This window comes from Osmerus mordax, chromosome 2, assembly GCF_038355195.1.
Source record: "Osmerus mordax isolate fOsmMor3 chromosome 2, fOsmMor3.pri, whole genome shotgun sequence".
Lineage (NCBI taxonomy): Eukaryota > Metazoa > Chordata > Actinopteri > Osmeriformes > Osmeridae > Osmerus > Osmerus mordax.
The window spans coordinates 21,516,782-21,534,775 of record NC_090051.1 but is presented as its reverse complement, the minus strand read 5'-3'; the positions used below and the strand labels follow the sequence as shown (position 1 = coordinate 21,534,775).

General features: G+C 47.5%; 2 protein-coding genes across 3 annotated transcripts in view; both read left to right on the top strand.

The window, feature by feature from the left end:
• stxbp5l (syntaxin binding protein 5L) overlaps nt 1–7,798 on the top strand; it is a 96,763-nt gene extending 88,965 nt beyond the window's left edge. For both annotated transcript variants that reach the window (XM_067254233.1, XM_067254225.1), the window contains 6 exons: nt 255–494; nt 1,052–1,415; nt 1,983–2,148; nt 3,051–3,162; nt 3,384–3,604; nt 5,097–7,798. In XM_067254233.1, the coding sequence (XP_067110334.1) occupies nt 255–494; nt 1,052–1,415; nt 1,983–2,148; nt 3,051–3,162; nt 3,384–3,604; nt 5,097–5,138 (1,145 nt within the window). In that variant the 3' untranslated portion in view covers nt 5,139–7,798. The remainder of the gene's footprint in view (nt 1–254; nt 495–1,051; nt 1,416–1,982; nt 2,149–3,050; nt 3,163–3,383; nt 3,605–5,096) is intronic.
• A 508-nt stretch (nt 7,799–8,306) lies between these two features.
• Nucleotides 8,307–17,293, top strand: poglut2 (protein O-glucosyltransferase 2). The gene is made up of 10 exons (XM_067255981.1): nt 8,307–8,824; nt 9,399–9,604; nt 9,856–10,061; nt 11,122–11,199; nt 11,549–11,721; nt 11,980–12,217; nt 13,827–14,036; nt 14,368–14,457; nt 16,351–16,455; nt 17,164–17,293. The coding sequence occupies exons 1-10, from the start codon at nt 8,640–8,642 to the stop codon at nt 17,179–17,181; spliced, it is 1,509 nt and encodes a 502-aa protein (XP_067112082.1). The 5' UTR covers nt 8,307–8,639; the 3' UTR covers nt 17,182–17,293.
• The last annotated feature ends 701 nt before the right edge of the window (nt 17,294–17,994 follow it).

Genomic DNA, 17,994 nt, shown 5'->3' with positions numbered 1-17,994 from the left:
TTATTCTTTCTACCTCTCTCTACCTTTCTGTCCCTCTATGTCTCTCTACATCTCTCTCCCCGTCCATCCGTTTACTTTGTCTTTTGTTCTTCTTTGTCTTTATTCCGAGTCTCCCTCTCCACCCCTCTCTCTCCACCCCCCTCTCTTCCTCTCTCGTGTGCTCGCTCACCCACCACTCTCTCTTCCTCTCCCGTGTCCTCGCCCGCCCCTCTCTCTTCCTCTCCCGTGTCCTCGCCCCCCCCCCCCTCTCTCAGAAAGCCGCGAGAACTCCTTCAGTCGCTCGCGCAGCTCCAGCGTGTCAAGCATCGACCGCGACACCAAGGAGGCCGTCAGCACGCTGCAGTTTGGAGAGTCGTACGGGCGCAAGGGCGACGCCTTGCCCACGCCGTGCCTGTGGGTGGGCACCAGCCTGGGGGTGGTGCTGCTCATCCCCATGTCCATACCCACCGAGGAGGAGGAGAGGCTGGAGGAGCCCGTCACCATCGGCCCTAGCGGTGAGGCCCACCCCACCCTGAGGGGGAGGAGGGGACCAGGGATGGGGGGTTGTAGTGGGGGTCATCTCTGGGTCATTCACAAATCTTTCTTTAGATCTCTTTTCTAACACTGGTTTGGTATTTGCTTAGGAATTTGGGGATGTAACATTGTAACATTACATTTACATTTAGTCATTTAGCAGACGCTCTTATCCAGAGCGACTTACAGTAAGTACAGGGACATTCCCCCGAGGCAAGTAGGGTGAAGTGTCTTACCCAAGGACACAGCGTCAGTTGGCATGACCGGGAATCGAACTGGCAACCTTCGGATTATTGCCCGATTCCCTCACCGCTCAGCCACCTGACTCCCGTTCAACTAACGTTCAATCGGTGGATGGAATGTTGTTTGACAGCAAAGTATTTTCCTTGATTGATATCCTTCCGCTCACACTCCCATACAAAAGGTTAAACAGAAAGTAGTTCAGATGAGCTCCTGGTGCTGATAAATACAGTACAAACTAGTAAACACAGCATCCAAAAAGAGATATGTCCTTACTCTCCTTGTCTCCATCAAATAGGCTCAGTCCTCATGCTGAAGGGCTCCATCCTGCGCTTTGCCTTCCTGGACTGTGGGGGCGCTCTGATCCAGAGTCCCTACGAGGTGTGGCGGGACCCCAACATTCCCGAGGACCCAGAGCGGCCCCGGAGACGCAAGCTGGTCAACTTCTCGCCCTCGTCCTCCCAGGACGCGTGTGCGGACGGACACCTGACCGTGGTGTGCTCCGAGAAGCAGGCCAAGGTGTTCCTCATGCCCTCCCAGGCCTGCCTGTTCGTGCACAACATCACAGAGTCCTCCTTCGTACTGCGGGCCGACGTGGTGACGGTGTGTAACAGCGTCGGCCTGGCTTGCTTCTGCGCCAACGGTCACGTCATGATCCTCAGGTACTGAAACACCTCAGAGCAAACTGGGCCACCTGCGTTAGATCCTAGGGGCAACTTGAGGTGCACTTGATTCGGCTTTGCCTTGTACGATGGAGCAGTCCCAAACGTGCACGCTCCGGGGTGAATCAAATGCTGCAATGTGGTGGATTTATACACTGTGAAGGGGTTTGAAGGAAGGTCGATCTGACACTGTGAAGGGGTTTGAAGGAAGGTCGATCTGACACTGTGAAGGGGTTTGAAGGAAAGTCGATCTGAGGTCTGTTTCACACAACGTTAGCTGTGCGGATGATACCTTGCATGGTCGTTTCTGACAGTCTAATCCACGGTTAATCCCTCTCGCTGGCCCACCTTGCAGTCTCCTGATGTCCAGCTGTCAGCTCCGGGCAAATAACTCAAACTAGTGCAACAATATGCCTCGAATTGTATTTTAGTTGAATTAGTTGCTGTCGTTGTTGTGACTGCGACTCTGTGTTCACCTACTGCTTTTTAAATAATCTCTCAGTGTCGGGGATGAAGCTTTGCTCCTCTTTGTGAACGGCAGTGTTGTTTTCCTGTCTCCGGCTGCAGCTTGCCCAGTCTCAGACCTCTGATGGACGTGAACTACCTGCCCCTGACAGACATGCGCATCGCTCGCACCTTCTACTTCACCAACAGCGGCCAGGCCCTTTACCTCAGCTCCCCCACCGAGCTCCAGCGCATCACCTACAGCCAGGAGATGTGTGACAACCTGCAGGTCAGCTGTGTGTGTGTGTGTGTGTGTGTGTGTGTGTGTGTGTGTGTGTGTGTGTGTGTGTGTGTGTGTGTGTGACAGGGGTGGAGGGGGAAGTGTGCACAGTGTGTGTGCGGGCACGTCTGTCTTCTTGAGCGTCTGTGATATAGTGAACCCACATCTGGTACGTTTGAGTGAAAGAGAATGTGTGCACATGTGTGCATCTGTCTGTGATGTGTGTGTCTGTGTGTGTGTCTGTGATGTTTGTGTGTGTGTTGCTGTGGTCGGTAATCTCATCACTCTGTAGCCATGACAGCACGTAGCATCCTGCTTCTTCGGCTCTCTGAGATCGCTCCGAGCCGTCGGGGAGTAAATATACCGGTGTCGTAATTGATACCTTTGGTAAAGCCCAGTTGTGACAGTGGCTATTGAAGTGAAATGTCACGCTTGTCATGTGTGGTTTGAGCTTCACAGCGCTGACTCCATGGGGTTGGTGTTTGTGTGTGCGTGTGTGTGTGTGTGTGTGTGTGTGTGTGTGTGTGTGTGTGTGTGTGTGTGTGTGTGTGCGTGTGTGTGTGTGTGTGCGTATTGCGCGCACGAGTGTGATGTGCCATCACAGAATTCATTCCCTAATAAGAACAGGCATCGGCAGAGCTGGTAGCCTGAACACGAGGCCTCAGTGATCCAGACACTAAACAGGAAATGGGATGTTACAATACTGCCACCTGCTGGTTAAGAAACGTTTGGTCTTTGTATATATTGGTATATACAGTATACATTTATATACTGTCTAATGTAATATAAATATGTTTTCTGTACAACTTTCTCTGATATAAATTCAGTATGATGTTTGTTTCACTCCTGAATGTTCTGACTGTGTGTGATTGGTGTGTTTGAATGGGTCTGTGTGTGATTGGTGGATCCAGGAGATGTTGGGGGAGCTGTTCACGCCCATAGAGACACCGGAGGCCCAGAACAGAGGGTTCCTCAAGGGCTTCTTCGGTGGAAACGCCCAGAACTTTGACCGAGAGGAACTGTGTACGTAAACCTGTGTGTGAGTGTGGTTGTGTGTTCGTTAGTATACGTGAGAGAGAAAAAATCGTAGCGTGGAGGGGGGAAAAACAATATTTTCCTAAAGCATCGAAACATTTCTCTCTTAACCCCCTTTCTAAAAAATGTACGAGAAAAAACTTGCAGAAGAAATCCATGAGTGAAATGTATGTCGATGTACTTCTCTTTGGCCCCCTTGCTTTGTGCAGTCGGCGAGGCGGCGGCGGGTAAGGCCTCCAGGAGCCTGGCACAGCACATCCCAGGCCCGGCCGGCATGGAGGGCATGAAGGCAGCGGCGGGCGGGGTGGTGGGAGACCTGGCCCGGGCCCGCATCGCCCTGGACCAGAGGGGCGAGCGCCTGGGAGAGCTGGAGGAACGCACCGCCCTCATGATGACCAGCGCAGACACCTTCTCCAAACACGCTCACGAGGTAGAGCTGGGGGAGGGGGGGGGGGAGAGAGGGAGGGGGTGTTTGGGGTAGGCTGACAGGGTGTACAGGGGGTGGGGGGGGAGGGGTGTTTGGGGTAGGCTGACAGGGTGTACAGGGGGTGGGGGGGAGGGGTGTTTGGGGTAGGCTGACAGGGTGTACAGGGGGTGGGGGGGAGGGGTGTTTGGGGTAGGCTGACAGGGTGTACAGGGGGTGGGGGGGAGGGGTGTTTGGGGTAGGCTGACAGGGTGTACAGGGTGTACAGGGGGTGGGGGGGAGGGGTGTTTGGGGTAGGCTGACAGGGTGTACAGGGGGTGGGGGGGAGGGGGGAGGGGGGAGGGGTGTTTGGGGTAGGCTGACAGGGTGTACAGGGGCTGGGGGGGAGGGGGGAGGGGTGTTTGGGGTAGGCTGACAGGGTGTACAGGGGGTGGGGGGGAGGGGTGTTTGGGGTAGGCTGACAGGGTGTACAGGGGGTGGGGGGGAGGGGTGTTTGGGGTAGGCTGACAGGGTGTACAGGGGGTGGGGGGGAGGGGGGAGGGGTGTTTGGGGTAAGTTAACGGGGGGGGGGGGAGGGGGGAGGGGTGTTTGGGGTAGGCTGACAGGGTGTACAGGGGGTGGGGGGGAGGGGGGAGGGGTGTTTGGGGTAGGCTGACAGGGTGTACAGGGGGTGGGGGGGAGGGGGGAGGGGTGTTTGGGGTAGGCTGACAGGGTGTACAGGGGGTGGGGGGGAGGGGTGTTTGGGGTAGGCTGACAGGGTGTACAGGGGGTGGGGGGGAGGGGGGAGGGGTGTTTGGGGTAGGCTGACAGGGTGTACAGGGGGTGGGGGGGGGAGGGGTGTTTGGGGTAGGCTGACAGGGTGTACAGGGGGTGGGGGGGAGGGGTGTTTGGGGTAGGCTGACAGGGTGTACAGGGGGTGGGGGGGGAGGGGTGTTTGAGGTAGGCTGACAGGGTGTACAGGGGGTGGGGGGGAGGGGTGTTTGGGGTAGGCTGACAGGGTGTACAGGGGGTGGGGGGGAGGGGTGTTTGGGGTAGGCTGACAGGGTGTACAGGGGGTGGGGGGGAGGGGTGTTTGGGCTAGGCTGACAGGGTGTACAGGGGGTGGGGGGAGGGGTGTTTGGGGTAGGCTGACAGGGTGTACAGGGGGTGGGGGGGAGGGGTGTTTGGGGTAGGCTGACAGGGTGTACAGGGGGTGGGGGGAGGGGTGTTTGGGGTAGGCTGACAGGGTGTACAGGGGGTGGGGGGGAGGGGTGTTTGGGCTAGGCTGACAGGGTGTACAGGGGGTGGGGGGGAGGGGGGAGGGTTACATTCACTTGTAATATGGGATGGGAAAACAGAGCTTAGGTTTAGGTGAATGCGGTTGGTACGTTCATGAGCTTGGTCGAGGGGATTGAGGTTGATGGGAGTGGAGAGGGGATAGCACAGCGTGGAAACACATTGTCTGGTGAGTTCTCTCACCATGACTGTCCATTCCGTCCTCTGTGTCTGTCCCCCGCAGGTGATGCTGAAGTGCAAGGACAAGAAATGGTACCAGTTTTAATGTCAGACCAATGGTTGGAAGTCTGCCCTTTGACCTGGTGGTGGAGCTACGCTTCGACACGGACTTCACTCTACCGATGAGGGAGAGAGCGAGATGAGACAGAGAGGAAAGAGTGACTTTGTGTACACAGGCTTCTCTGTGGGCTGTCTGTACAGCATTGTCACATTAGTGGTGGTATTGGATAAAGGCTGGTCGCTGGTGTAGACTGCAGTGAGATGGACACAGACCAAGATGGGGGGACCCAGGGGATGGAACAGTCCACCCGTGTGGAACAGTCCATCCGTGTGTGTGTGTGGGGGGGTGGGTTTACTTGACCTTGCTGTGTAGATATTCTAAAGTTAAGACATCAACAAGACTGCATGAAACACAATGGATGACTACAAAAAATAACTACAACTGCCATATTAAAAAGCAGCATGCTACTTTAACAGAGGGAAATACTAAATACAAACTTTTATTTAATAATATAAGCCAACAAACAGAAACTATGAAAAACTTTATATTTTTTGAAATATTGAGAAAATATATATAAAAAGGGAAATGTATACCTGCATTGCTATGAAGCCAAATTTTATTTATATTTCTTTGCCTTATTTTTTCTTTGATTTTTTTAACTAAACACAAATCATTTCTGTATCAATTAATACTTATTACAATTACATTGCCGATACTAGTCAAATTTCTTTACTTAGACCTTATGCTACACCTTATTCTATGCTAAACATCTATACTCCAAATGTCTCCTTGTCACCTCCACACTCTTCATGAAATGGGGGCAGTGAAAACACAAATTAGTCAATCAACACTTTGAGCAAATGCACTATCCACATATAAGCACTAATTTCATTTTCTTGGCTGCTGCTACTTACTATATCTGACATTATAGAAAAAGGTACATTTCACTCCCCTGTGAAAAATATAGGAACACAGAGGTTAGATTGCTAAATGTCTGAGAGGGTATGATAATGAATTGTGGTGGTCAATGCTTGTCTGTGAGGTCTGGATTGAGTGTGTTTATATTTATAAGCATTATGTAATAATTCACGTGCCATAAAATCAAGATGGGTGAACCCCCTTCCTGTAAACTAGCCAAGCGCTAACGTGATAGTCATGATGCAGTCTGTTTCCTGTAGAGGACAGTAGTTGAGCCGAACCCTCCGGATCTGCCCATTGATTGGCCGTCTGTCAATGTCACCTGACTTGGGTTCCTTTTGAGAAATAGTGACGTTTCTAACTTTTTATTTTCTGTTGTTTTGTTCTTTGTTGAAATCTTCCGCTGCCTTTGTCATTTCTCTGAGGTTGGTGAGTCATTGTCATGTGTCACACAAACCGCCGTAAAAGACAAACTGTTCTTTCTCTGCCAAAGCAATTCAACATGAACGAAGTCCTCTGTAGAGTGTGCCATTTAAATGTCCTTGTGGGTGGTGGGTCCCCTTGTTTACATTTTGGTATGCAGAGCCCGTCCCTCTTTTACACTACGATGTTGAACTATGCTTCATGATTCTAGATGTATAACGCGCTCACAGGAGTAGGAACATGGGGGAGTAGTCGCCTGGTCCATTTACACCAACGACCCTGGCGACGATACTAAGATGAGGGTAGGGATGAAACACACCTTGTAATTGCCTTTGGAATATAATGATTTAAGCAGATATTGTATTCATTCTTTCTGTATTGATTCCCCCCCATGTTACTGTTACATTCTCGGTCCTCGCCCCTGTTTGATAGACGTCGCCTTTTCTCTTTAAATGCTACTATATGTACAAAAATGTTCTATGGTACATGTAATTGTATGTGTTGTACAAGTCAATGAGTGTACATGGGCAACACTGGAAACCCCCTGTGATGAATGAGAAAAAGATGCATACACTGAGAATATTATTTTCTCTACAGTTTGACAAATTTAAAAAACAGAAGATTGTTTGGACCCTGACAGCCTCATTCACCATATCAAATTTTAATTTCTAATTTTATTTTTTTGGCATTTCACCTGAGTGGATACTAGACCAAAAATGGTTCTTACCCTCTCTTATAAGGTAGGCTACACAAACACAGCTATCATTTCACCTTGCTCCCTCTCAGGCTTGTGTGAAATGTCTGAAGGACAAGGTCAGCTTGTCTGGAAACCCTGTACATTCACACAGTTCAGGATGGGTTTAAAACTTGAAGCATACTCAATTGGCTTTCCTGGCAGATACGTCAATTGAATTGTCAATTGTTCATGAGTGAATGTGGTTGTGCCGAAGAAAGAAAATCTATTTCTCTACACGTACTGTCCATGAGATCTGTGTTGATATCAGTGGAGTTAACTTTAATGGCAGAGAAGAAAAAAAATCTGATTACTGACAGGGTGTTCTGTTTATATGTGTTTGGTTTTTATATCAACTGTACAGTTCGACCATGGGAGTGAAGACAAACACACACACAAAAAAAATAACTAAAAAGACACAAAAACAGTGTTAGGGTATTATTCTCTGTAAACGTGGTTCATGTTTGATGATGGTACTCTGGTGTTCCAGCTCAGTCTAAGTCACTAAGACTCTGTAGTTCTCTAGTTTTCTGACCAAGACATTTCTCTGGTTTTCTCAAAGACGGCAGCAAAGTTTGTCTTGTTTAAATGGATTCTACCACCTTTTGTTCTTATTGATATTATAGTAGTGTAATAGAGATTACTGGAAAAAAATAAATGAAAAATATGTTGATGCAAATCAAATTGAAATAAACATTGATTGATGTACACACTAGATTAACTCCGTTTTTTTGTCTAGACCTGTGGTCTTGTTAGTTAGGTATATTTATATGTGAATCACACTATAATAATAGCCTTAATTAATAATCATTCATTTTATAGTTCCATTGGGGGAATTGTTTATACTAGACATAGCCTGAAGTTGGCTACACTATGGACAATGGTTTAACATTTATTTTATCTTAAACATAAACATTTTGAAACACCTTAACAACATTTTAAGACAAAGAGTGAAAATACACATTCTTTCTTACGTAAGATAAGTTAAACCCCTTCGCGTGTCAGACATGCGTCTGAACGTCCCCTTCCTCTAGGCCAATCAGATTGAAGCTTTACTTTCATTGCACGCCAGACGTGGAAGAAACAGCCAATCAGACGGTCTCTCTCCGTGTCCATCTGCATGACTCCATCCGTAGAAGTTAGTCTTCCATGTCGAGGAACACATTTTAAAAAAAAAATCTCCGTTACACCGAAAACTTTTGCTATACGTGTGACAGAGATATCGTTGGACGGAAACAAAGACACAATGATGTGTCACTGCGACTTGATGAAACATTGTATCCGTACAGTTTCTAGAGAGGGTGTGGACGCTTAGTGTCTGGTGCATACCGCTTCTGGCGACCAGATGTAGAATTGTGCATTTACATTACAAGGGAATGGAAATTTGCAATATTGTAACTGTTCTGTAAAGAATCGGGGAGAAGACAAAAAACGACAGAGAAACACGGGTTTCAGGAATACCTATTCCTAAAATGTTGGCTAAACTACCGTGGTTTGTGCTGTGCTGGCTAGGACTCTTAATTCTGCCTCCTGGAGTTTGCACCGGTTCGTTGCCGAGTGCTGCAAAAACTTTGGTATGGGGCCCTGGACTGGAAGCAAATGTTGTTCTTCCTGCACGTTTTTTCTTCATACAAGCAGTGGACAGCAATGGGAGAAAGTAAGTAGTATCATAGGCCTGTATCCTCATTGTCCGTCAACGGCGGCTGAGAACCGTCTATCAAAGGGGCGTAAATGGGCTACAATGTTATAACATCTTAAGCACGTGTGTAGGGTTTTAAAAAGTTGAACACCACGCTTGCGTCACTGAATACACATGAGAGACTGAGATCACATTGTGCATTAATTTGGTTTGAGTACAACAAGCAACGAGTCCATTCAGTAGAACGACACCTTGGGGCAAAATACGGTATCCTGTGTGCGTGTCGTGTTCCTTCGAGTGTCATATCGGTTGTCTCCGTAGAGTCACTGTTTCGTCATCTTTAACTATTAGGCTTCATAGACTAATCGTTACATCATTGTTGTTTTGGTGTGGCTGACAAGATACACAGGTGAACCTCCAGGTGAATCCTTCCCCACAACTCTAAGGCAACAAATGCGGTCTAATTCAGTGCAAGATAAACTTTCTCAAATAACTAAAACAAAATATTGTTCCATCATGTGCACCAAAATACAAGGGCAAGATCGTTATTAAACCTGCGATCTTACTGACTGACTGACCTTGTACCTTGTAGTCTGACCTCCTCACCAGGCGAGGATACCTTCAAGGTGAAGATCGTGTCTCCCACAGAGCAGTTCTCCAGGATCTGGATCCAGGTTTTGGATCGCAGAGACGGCTCCTTCCTCGTACGCTACAGGATGTACGCCAGCTACACAGACCTGCATATTGACGTTCTGCTCGAAGACACGCATGTCGCCAGGTCTCCGTTCACTGTGAAAGGTGCAGCGCCACTCATCCGTCTATGAATGAGAGAGTTATGCTTCGCAAGAAGAATTTAGGACGAGAGGCACCTCTCTCTCTCTCTCTCTCTCTCACACACACCACTAAGTATAGACACATATGCTCACTTCTTCTCTGTTTCTTACACACACACACACACACACACACACATTGTCAGTCCTCAAATGAATGCTCAAACGATCCTTGACCCTCTCCTCCTTCTGTCCCCCCACGTGTGTCCCCGTCTCCAGGCCCCGTGTACCACGACGGCTGTGACTGTCCCCAGCCCAGTGGGGCAGAGTGGCAGCGGGACATGCACTGCCCCTCCTCCTTCCACCAGATCGAGAGCGACCTGGCACTCTACCCCAGGGTGGACCCGGACCGCAACGCCCAGGAGATCCCCCAGCGCTTCGGCCAGAGACAGAGCCTGTGCCACTACACCATCAAAGACAACAAGGTCACAACCATGGACACGTTTCTAGAGCTGGCAGGCTCTGGGAATCGGTGTCTGATGTGGCATTCCACTGCCTGATGACCAAGACAGGCAGTGTGACACTGCAATTTTGACCTTAACTAAAGCAGCTATCTACACATTTTACTAGAGCTCAGTGCAGGTCGTCACAAGATGATCATAGTCGGTTTGGTTCTGAGTGCTTTACTTCGAATGAAACCATATCAATTGTATCAAATCAAAATGTATTTGTATAGCCCTTTTTGCACGCAAGCATGTCACAGAGGGCTTCACATACGCCCATAGAACTGCCCCTCAACCAACCTAAACCCTCAAGGAAGACAAGAAAAAACTCACTTGAGGAGAAAATTGTGTTTCTCTTTCTTACAGAAGTCCTGATTTAAGTAGCTTGACTTGCGTTAGTAGTTGTACTGTAGGTGCTGAGGGCTGTTTGGCGGTCCGTCACTGTGTTGTATAGGAGAGGGACAGCGTTACGGTACAAACAGACATTCATTTATTTCTAAACAAATTCCAAATAAACATATTTGGAGTTAGAGAGCAAGCAGAGAAAGTCTGTCGGCATGTGTGACTCAGTAAACGGGTCCGCCCACACCCTCCAGCAGTGTTTACGACAGCTGGTCACCACACCTGTAATCATGGCATTCTGACACCAACAGGTGTGGGGTGTAGTACAGGTCACGCCTGTCCCTGTCCCCATATGTCACAGTGCAGTTCGGTCCTGGGATCCAAATCACTGTGGGTGTTCAGACAAGACCTATCTTCTTGTTTTACAAGTGTAAAAATGCTGAACAGATAGGGGACCTGTGTGTGTGGGCAGGATGTGTGTGTGGCAATTGGCAATAGAAGAACTGTGTGATAGGCATCATGTCGTAATCTAGAACCTTGCAGCTGCATGTACTATAGCCCATAGCTTATTCCAATGTACTGCCTCAGTTCTCATGAACGTTAAACTAGAATCGAACACGACTATTGAAAATGGGATGTTTAGTTTATGTTACAGGTGTACTAGCTCTGAGCATCGACACCTGATGTACTGCTGTTTCAGGTCTACATTAAGACCCTAGGAGAACATGTGGGGTTCAGGATCTTCATCGACGCCTTTCTCCTTTCTCTGACCAGGAAGGTGAGTGCTCAGATTCACATGAACATCTACAGTGTTTTATAGGAAGCAGCATACCACGTGGGAGTTATTCCTCCAAGTGACCACTAGATGGAGGTGTCATTCCATAGCAGGATCATCAGACACAAACCTTCACAGGATGGTGGGGGAAATACAAACTGTATTACAGTTTCCATACAAACTGAAATACAAACTGCCTTGGTTATTTCTGAAATACGTAGTTGCAAGTGGACTGTCTAAGCCAGGACACTCCCATGGAAGCAAACCACAGGACAGATGAACGACTTGAGAAGATGAAGGCTAGGCCTGTCGACATGCAGGTTCTAAGAGCCGTGGGTTCTCCGTGTTCCAGGTGGTGGTTCCTGACGTGGAGTTCTTTGTGAACCTGGGCGACTGGCCCCTGGAGAAGAGGAGTCCCTCAGACAAGCTGCACCCCATCTTTTCCTGGTGCGGCTCCAACGACACCAGAGACATCGTCATGCCGACCTACGACCTCACCGAGTCGGTCTTGGAGACCATGGGAAGGCAAGGCTGTCTCTCCTTACAAACATTGGAAAATAAAAACAGCAAGCATCAGGGTTCAAAATTAATCAGGGGCGCCCTGGTAGCTCACTGGATAAGAGCAAGTACAGTGTAGACTGAAGCTTTACCTTCTACCTCTCTCTCTCTCTCTCTCTCTCTCTCTCTCTCTCTCTCTCTCTCTCTCTCTCTCTCGCCTTACCTGTTACACTTCACTTACAAAGTTGTATGAAAGACTGACAGGTATTCTCCTCCACTAAACAGGGTGAGCCTGGACATGATGTCTGTCCAGGCCAATACGGGCCCCCCGTGGAGCGAGAAGAACGCCTCAGCCTTCTGGAGGGGGAGGGACAGCCGTAAGGAGCGCCTGGAGCTGGTGAAGCTGGCCAGGGCGCACCCCGACATGGTGGACGCCGCCTTCACCAACTTCTTCTTCTTCAAGCACGATGAGAGCCTCTACGGACCGCTGGTCAAGCACGTGTCCTTCTTCGACTTCTTCAAGGTGAGGAGATGTCGTAGCGTGGCTCGCTGTGTCTCTGCAGTGTCGCCAGCGCTGTTCGTTTGTTCGCAGTTCTTCCCAGTACACGTTTAGCTGGCTCTAGTTAATGCGCGTCCAGGCCAGAATGTTTTAGTTTAGTTTTGGTTTGTCATTTTAGGGTAAACCCAGGACCTAGTATGATGGATTTGCGTTGAGCATGAATGTAGTCTAGCTTTTATGGAGTGACAGGTGCACCTGGCTCTGTGAGACCTGACTGTTCACAAGTAGGCCTAAAAATATGGACTCTTACAAGGTAGAAGAGTCAAAGACTATATTAAATTGCTAGACATTTACATTTAATCATTTAGCAGATGCTCTTATCCAGACGACTTACAGTAAGTACAGGGACATTCCCCCCGAAGCAAGTAGGGTGAAGTGCCTTGCCCAAGGACACAACGTCATTTGACACGGCCGGGAATCGAACTGGCAACCTTCAGATTACTAGCCCGACTCCCTCACCGCTCAGCCACCTGACTCCCTCCTAGACAAGTGACCTGGCAACATAACATAATAATTATAGTAATAGTAATATTCTGTAAGCTAAACATCGTGGTGTCCCTAATTCCCTAATTTCCTCTTAAAAAGAATGTTAATTGCTTGTAAAACACAATGCAACCACCAAGGAGTCACATTTGTTAAAATGTTGGTTTTATGCAGTTAACTTTACAATGCCATAAACATGACTAAGCAAGGAAAAGAAATATCGTTGGCTGCATGTCTCAGCTGTAAGAAGGAGCGGCTGCCTCACAAGCATTCCATGTACATTTGAGTTCCCTACAGACAGTTTACTTCGATGTTAAAACTGACATTAAGTGTCTATAACGTCAAACCTCTGCATGATATGTAACATATAACATAGTCAGTAAATCAACTGAAAGTTTCAGCACACTGGCAAAGTATCCTTTAAAACAAAAAATGCATTTATTGAAATGCCACAAAAACTCTACAAAGTTGGTTACTTTCCCGTTGGGTCTCAAACTCCCCAGCACAAACCGAACTGTGTCTGTAACATCCTAACATGCTGCTAACACGCTCCCCCACACGCTCCCCCCACACGCTCCCCCACACGCTCCCCCACACGCTCCCCCCACACGCTCCCCCCACACGCTCCCCCCACACGCTCCCCCCACACGCTCCCCCCACACGCTCCCCCCACACGCTTCCCCACACGCTCCCCCCACACGCTCCCCCCACACGCTCCCCCCACACGCTCCCCCACACGCTCCCCCCACACGCTCCCCCACACGCTCCCCCCACACGCTCCCCCCACACGCTCCCCCACACGCTCCCCCCACACGCTCCCCCCACACGCTCCCCCCACACGCTCCCCCCACACGCTCACCCAACAGCTCCCCCACACGCTCCCCCACACGCTCCCCCCACACGCTCCCCCCACACGCTCCCCCCACACGCTCCCCCCACACGCTCCCCCCACACGCTCCCCCACACGCTCCCCCACACGCTCCCCCAACAGCTCCCCCACACGCTCACCCCACACGCTCCCCACACGCACCCCACACGCTGCTAACACGCCACCTCATCACCAGCTCATCCCTGCTTCCCTCTCCCACAGTACAAGTACCAGATCAACATCGACGGCACGGTGGCTGCGTACAGGCTGCCCTACCTGCTGGCGGGGGACAGCGTGGTTCTGAAGCAGGACTCGGGATACTACGAGCACTTCTACAGCCAGCTGAGGCCCTGGGAGCACTACATCCCCGTCAGGGCCGACCTGGGAGACCTGCTGGACAAGATCACCTGGGCCCGCCAGCACGACCAGGAGGTGAGGAGGAGGAGGAGGAGGAGGTTGGCACTGCTGGTGCATAGTGCCCGGGTTGAAATGTGGTTTGGTGCCCCGTTGGGGGCAGCAGATTGAACTTTTCTTTGTTGTATGTTTACAATATGTTTTTTATAAAGTGTATAAAAATGTTATAGTGACATATTGTAGCCTTGGTTTTTACACTTGCATACCTGTTCAATGTTCAAACATTTGTTAGGCCCTTCTGTCTCCCTAGACAGAGACCAACTAAAGGAAGTTGTAACATGGCTTCATCGTTTTCTGTTTCATTTGCCACAATTCCAAGCTGTTACCCTAGTTCATTTCTCTCTTTCAGGCAAAGAAAATCGCAGAAGCTGGTCAACAGTTTGCCCGCTCCCATCTCCTGGGAGACAGCATATTTTGTTACTACTACAAACTTTTCCAGGTAATGTTCATGAAAGCAGGTAGGACAGCGACGGGCCTAGCAACAGCTTGCTGAGCCAAGAGAATGAGCAACGTGTGTATTGATATGAAATATCTTAACATTTTACTGTGTGCATACTTTTATATTCCTTTACATTTTTACAACTTTGGGCAAAGCCAAACCTCTCCCGTGTCAGACAGCCTGCTTATCAGCTCGACTATCTTATCTTGACATCTCTACTTGACATTTTATACAGCTCCCTCAAGGACAGTAGTCATGAGGTTTCCTGGGTCAGGTCACGGCAGAACTGCCATGTATCTCTGAACGTGCCACTACTGGGCCCTAAGTCTATTTATTACATTTAGATTTAGTCATTTAGCAGAAGCTCTTATCCAGAGCGACTTACAGTAAGTACAGGGACATTCCCCCCGAGGCAAGTAGGGTGAAGTGCCTTGCCCAAGGACACAATGTCATTCGGCACATCCAAACTTTCAGATTACTAGCCCGACTCCCTAACCGCTCAGCCACCTGACTCCCTGATAACTTGATTCATCAGTGTATCATCACCTCTAGTTATGGGGAGGAATCCCATAATTCAGCATTCCATCCTGGTCCTTAGTTATGTTTGAACATCCCTATTTAGTTCAGAGAAACACAGTTTGTGAAAGTCGTAATTTAATATTAAGTCGTGAAAAATCTGGCAGGGATTCACTTTCATTCATTTTTTTCGGCTTGGTTCTCGTTAAGCATGTTTATAGGTTTTATATTGTGTTAGTGCTGACCTTGAGGAGCATCTCAAGGTCTTGTGTAGCATGGCTGGTCTACCAACAGATTTGAGCTTTGTTGTGTTGACATCTGTCTGTCGTTAAAGATGTTTTTATCCTCTCTCTATGGTTATGTCCAAGGCTCCATGTTTTCCTCATTGTCATGCTTGATTTTGACATCAAGGCACATGTTTACCCACACACACACACATACACACACACACACACGTGACACGGTCTACTGTATTTTTCCACAGGTAAGTCATGAAAGCTCTGGAAATGAATCCAAATGTTTAACCAGTTACATAACAAACAAACATTTCCTTATAGACTTTTGAGAAATAGGTGTGTACTACCCAGAGAGAAGACCAACATTTCTCTATATGCTATTTCTGCCTTTTAGTCCAATATAACATATGTAAACTTAGGTCTTTTTTTCCAAGCATTTTCTTTAAAAAGTGCATATAATTATTTAAAAATTAGTCATATGGATACATTTTTCTATGTCTAGATATTTTGATGTCAACATATCTCACCAAATAATATTATCTTGTCTCACTGACAAATGATTTAGCTTCATTTGAGCACCTACTTCAACACGCTAGTTATAAAATATTTGAGGATACATTGATGGCAGGACGCTGCCTTGCCCTATTTCTTTCATGAGAATGGGACATCTTGGATGGTTGTGATGTGGACCGAGAATGCTTTATTGAACCCCATAAGCCTGCAGTTCAAGAATTAATGTTTAAACACACTTTCTGGCTCAAAGTAGAATGTCAGTCATAAAGGTTTACACTCTCTAGATGGTAAGGTGTGGGGGAGGTCACAGGGCACGCTGCTACCTGCTGGAGTTTGCATGCCATGTGCATGTTTTAGATACATGAAGTTACCTTGACGATTGTCGTTTGTCAGTACGGATGCCTTTTGCTTATTTTGCTTACACCAGCTGTGCAGATGGTGTCGGTTCAGCGTGTGAAAATGTATTTAGTCTTGATCTCTTGCGTACAATCTTATTGAGGGATATTTGTATACAAGATTGTTTCAGTTATACGCTTAATGATTTATAAAAAAAATATCTATAATATTCTTTCCAACAACAACTACTGAGAACGGCAATTAAATCCATGTTTTTTCTGTTTGTCTGCAGGAGTATGCCAAGCTGCAGGTGAGGGAGCCCAGGGTTCGAGAGGGCATGGAGAGCGTTCCCCAGCCCTCAGAGGACCTCTTCCCCTGCTCCTGCCACAGAACACCGGTAAGCACCGTCGCTAAGCAACACCGGGAGGCTCACTTTGGGTCTCATTCAAACAGAGGTGTAGGTTTCATTTCTGAAAACAGGCAAATATATGTTGTTGTCCCCACACACACACACACATGCTTTTTATTAAAGAAAATTTGACAGCCGTATCTTCAGTTATTAAAATCTGTGAAAAGGAACCCACGCCCCTGCATTTGTATATATATAATAATAATAGATTGTCTTGATCTGTTGCACTTTCAACCCAACAGTGGTGTTGTCATGAATACTTAATGAGCTGCGGAGCACAGCTACAGTACATTCCATAGAACAGTCACACCAGCGTTTCCATGACACCGATTCCGGTCAGATCCCAGCCCGTTCAGGTGGCTCATAAGTGTGACTGTCTGTTAGAAGACCCACTTCAGTGCTGTCGTCATGCAGGAACGCAGACCTGTGGAGGCCAGGACAGTGCGAGGGATTAGAATCTCTGCTGCTGCTTGGCCTTGAACCGAGACACTTGTCTTTTTATAATATTTAAGATTCTTCCTATTGATGTTTTTAATAGTGGATTCATCAGAAACACATAACAAATGCATTGAAATGCGGCACATTTATATCGTGATTTTATATCACGTTGTTTGAAAAACATAACTTTTATGACCCTGACACTAACCCTTTCCCAGATCAAGTTTGTGACATACATTTTTCTGTTTTATTTTACAGCCTAAAGATGAACTTTGATCGGTCCTGTGTTATAATATCAAACAATTGCTTAATTGTTTGTACATGTATTGTTAAGTGATTGTTGTTATTAATTGTTTTGCTGCCTCCTGCTCAATATGTTGCTTTGCACATTTTTATAATAAATATTTTTTCTATGTTTGTACAAAGTTTGTGCTTACTTTCCAATCCTTCATTAACAACATAATAACGAGGTATGCAGGTAGATTTTTGTGGAAGACGGTCGTTAATAATTAGTTTGTAATGTCACTTTTTAGGATCAAACTCTGTAGGTAAAGGCAGACACAGAAGACATCCACAGTTAAAGCACAGTTACACAGTACTATACTTTACTGTACTGTACTGTTGTACGATGACTTTGAAAAGTAGATAGAGTTCTAGAGACATCATGGATGATCAAAGGAGTTGAACATCATGAGTTATACATTTCCCCCAAAAATCCCCCCCAAAATGTGATACATTTTGTATTAAGTATAGGACCTTAACAGTTACATGTATTGACTACTCTCCAAAGGCACAATGCTCCACTAGATGTAGATATATTACCGGTTGGCTATGTCTGTTTAAGGTGTTGTTTCCAAACATATATAGATATACAACATGTCTATGTGCTAAAAAGGACTGAAAGAAAGAGGTTATATTCCAAGTACCATAATGATATTATTAAAACATGTTAGACTTCAGCAAATCCCCCTCTTCTTGATACAGTTACCCCAAGTATAACCACATGCAGACCAGACACCCTGACACAGCAACATACAACTACCTCTTCTCGTCACTTGTTCTACTTTCAGCTAAAACTGTTCATGCAAA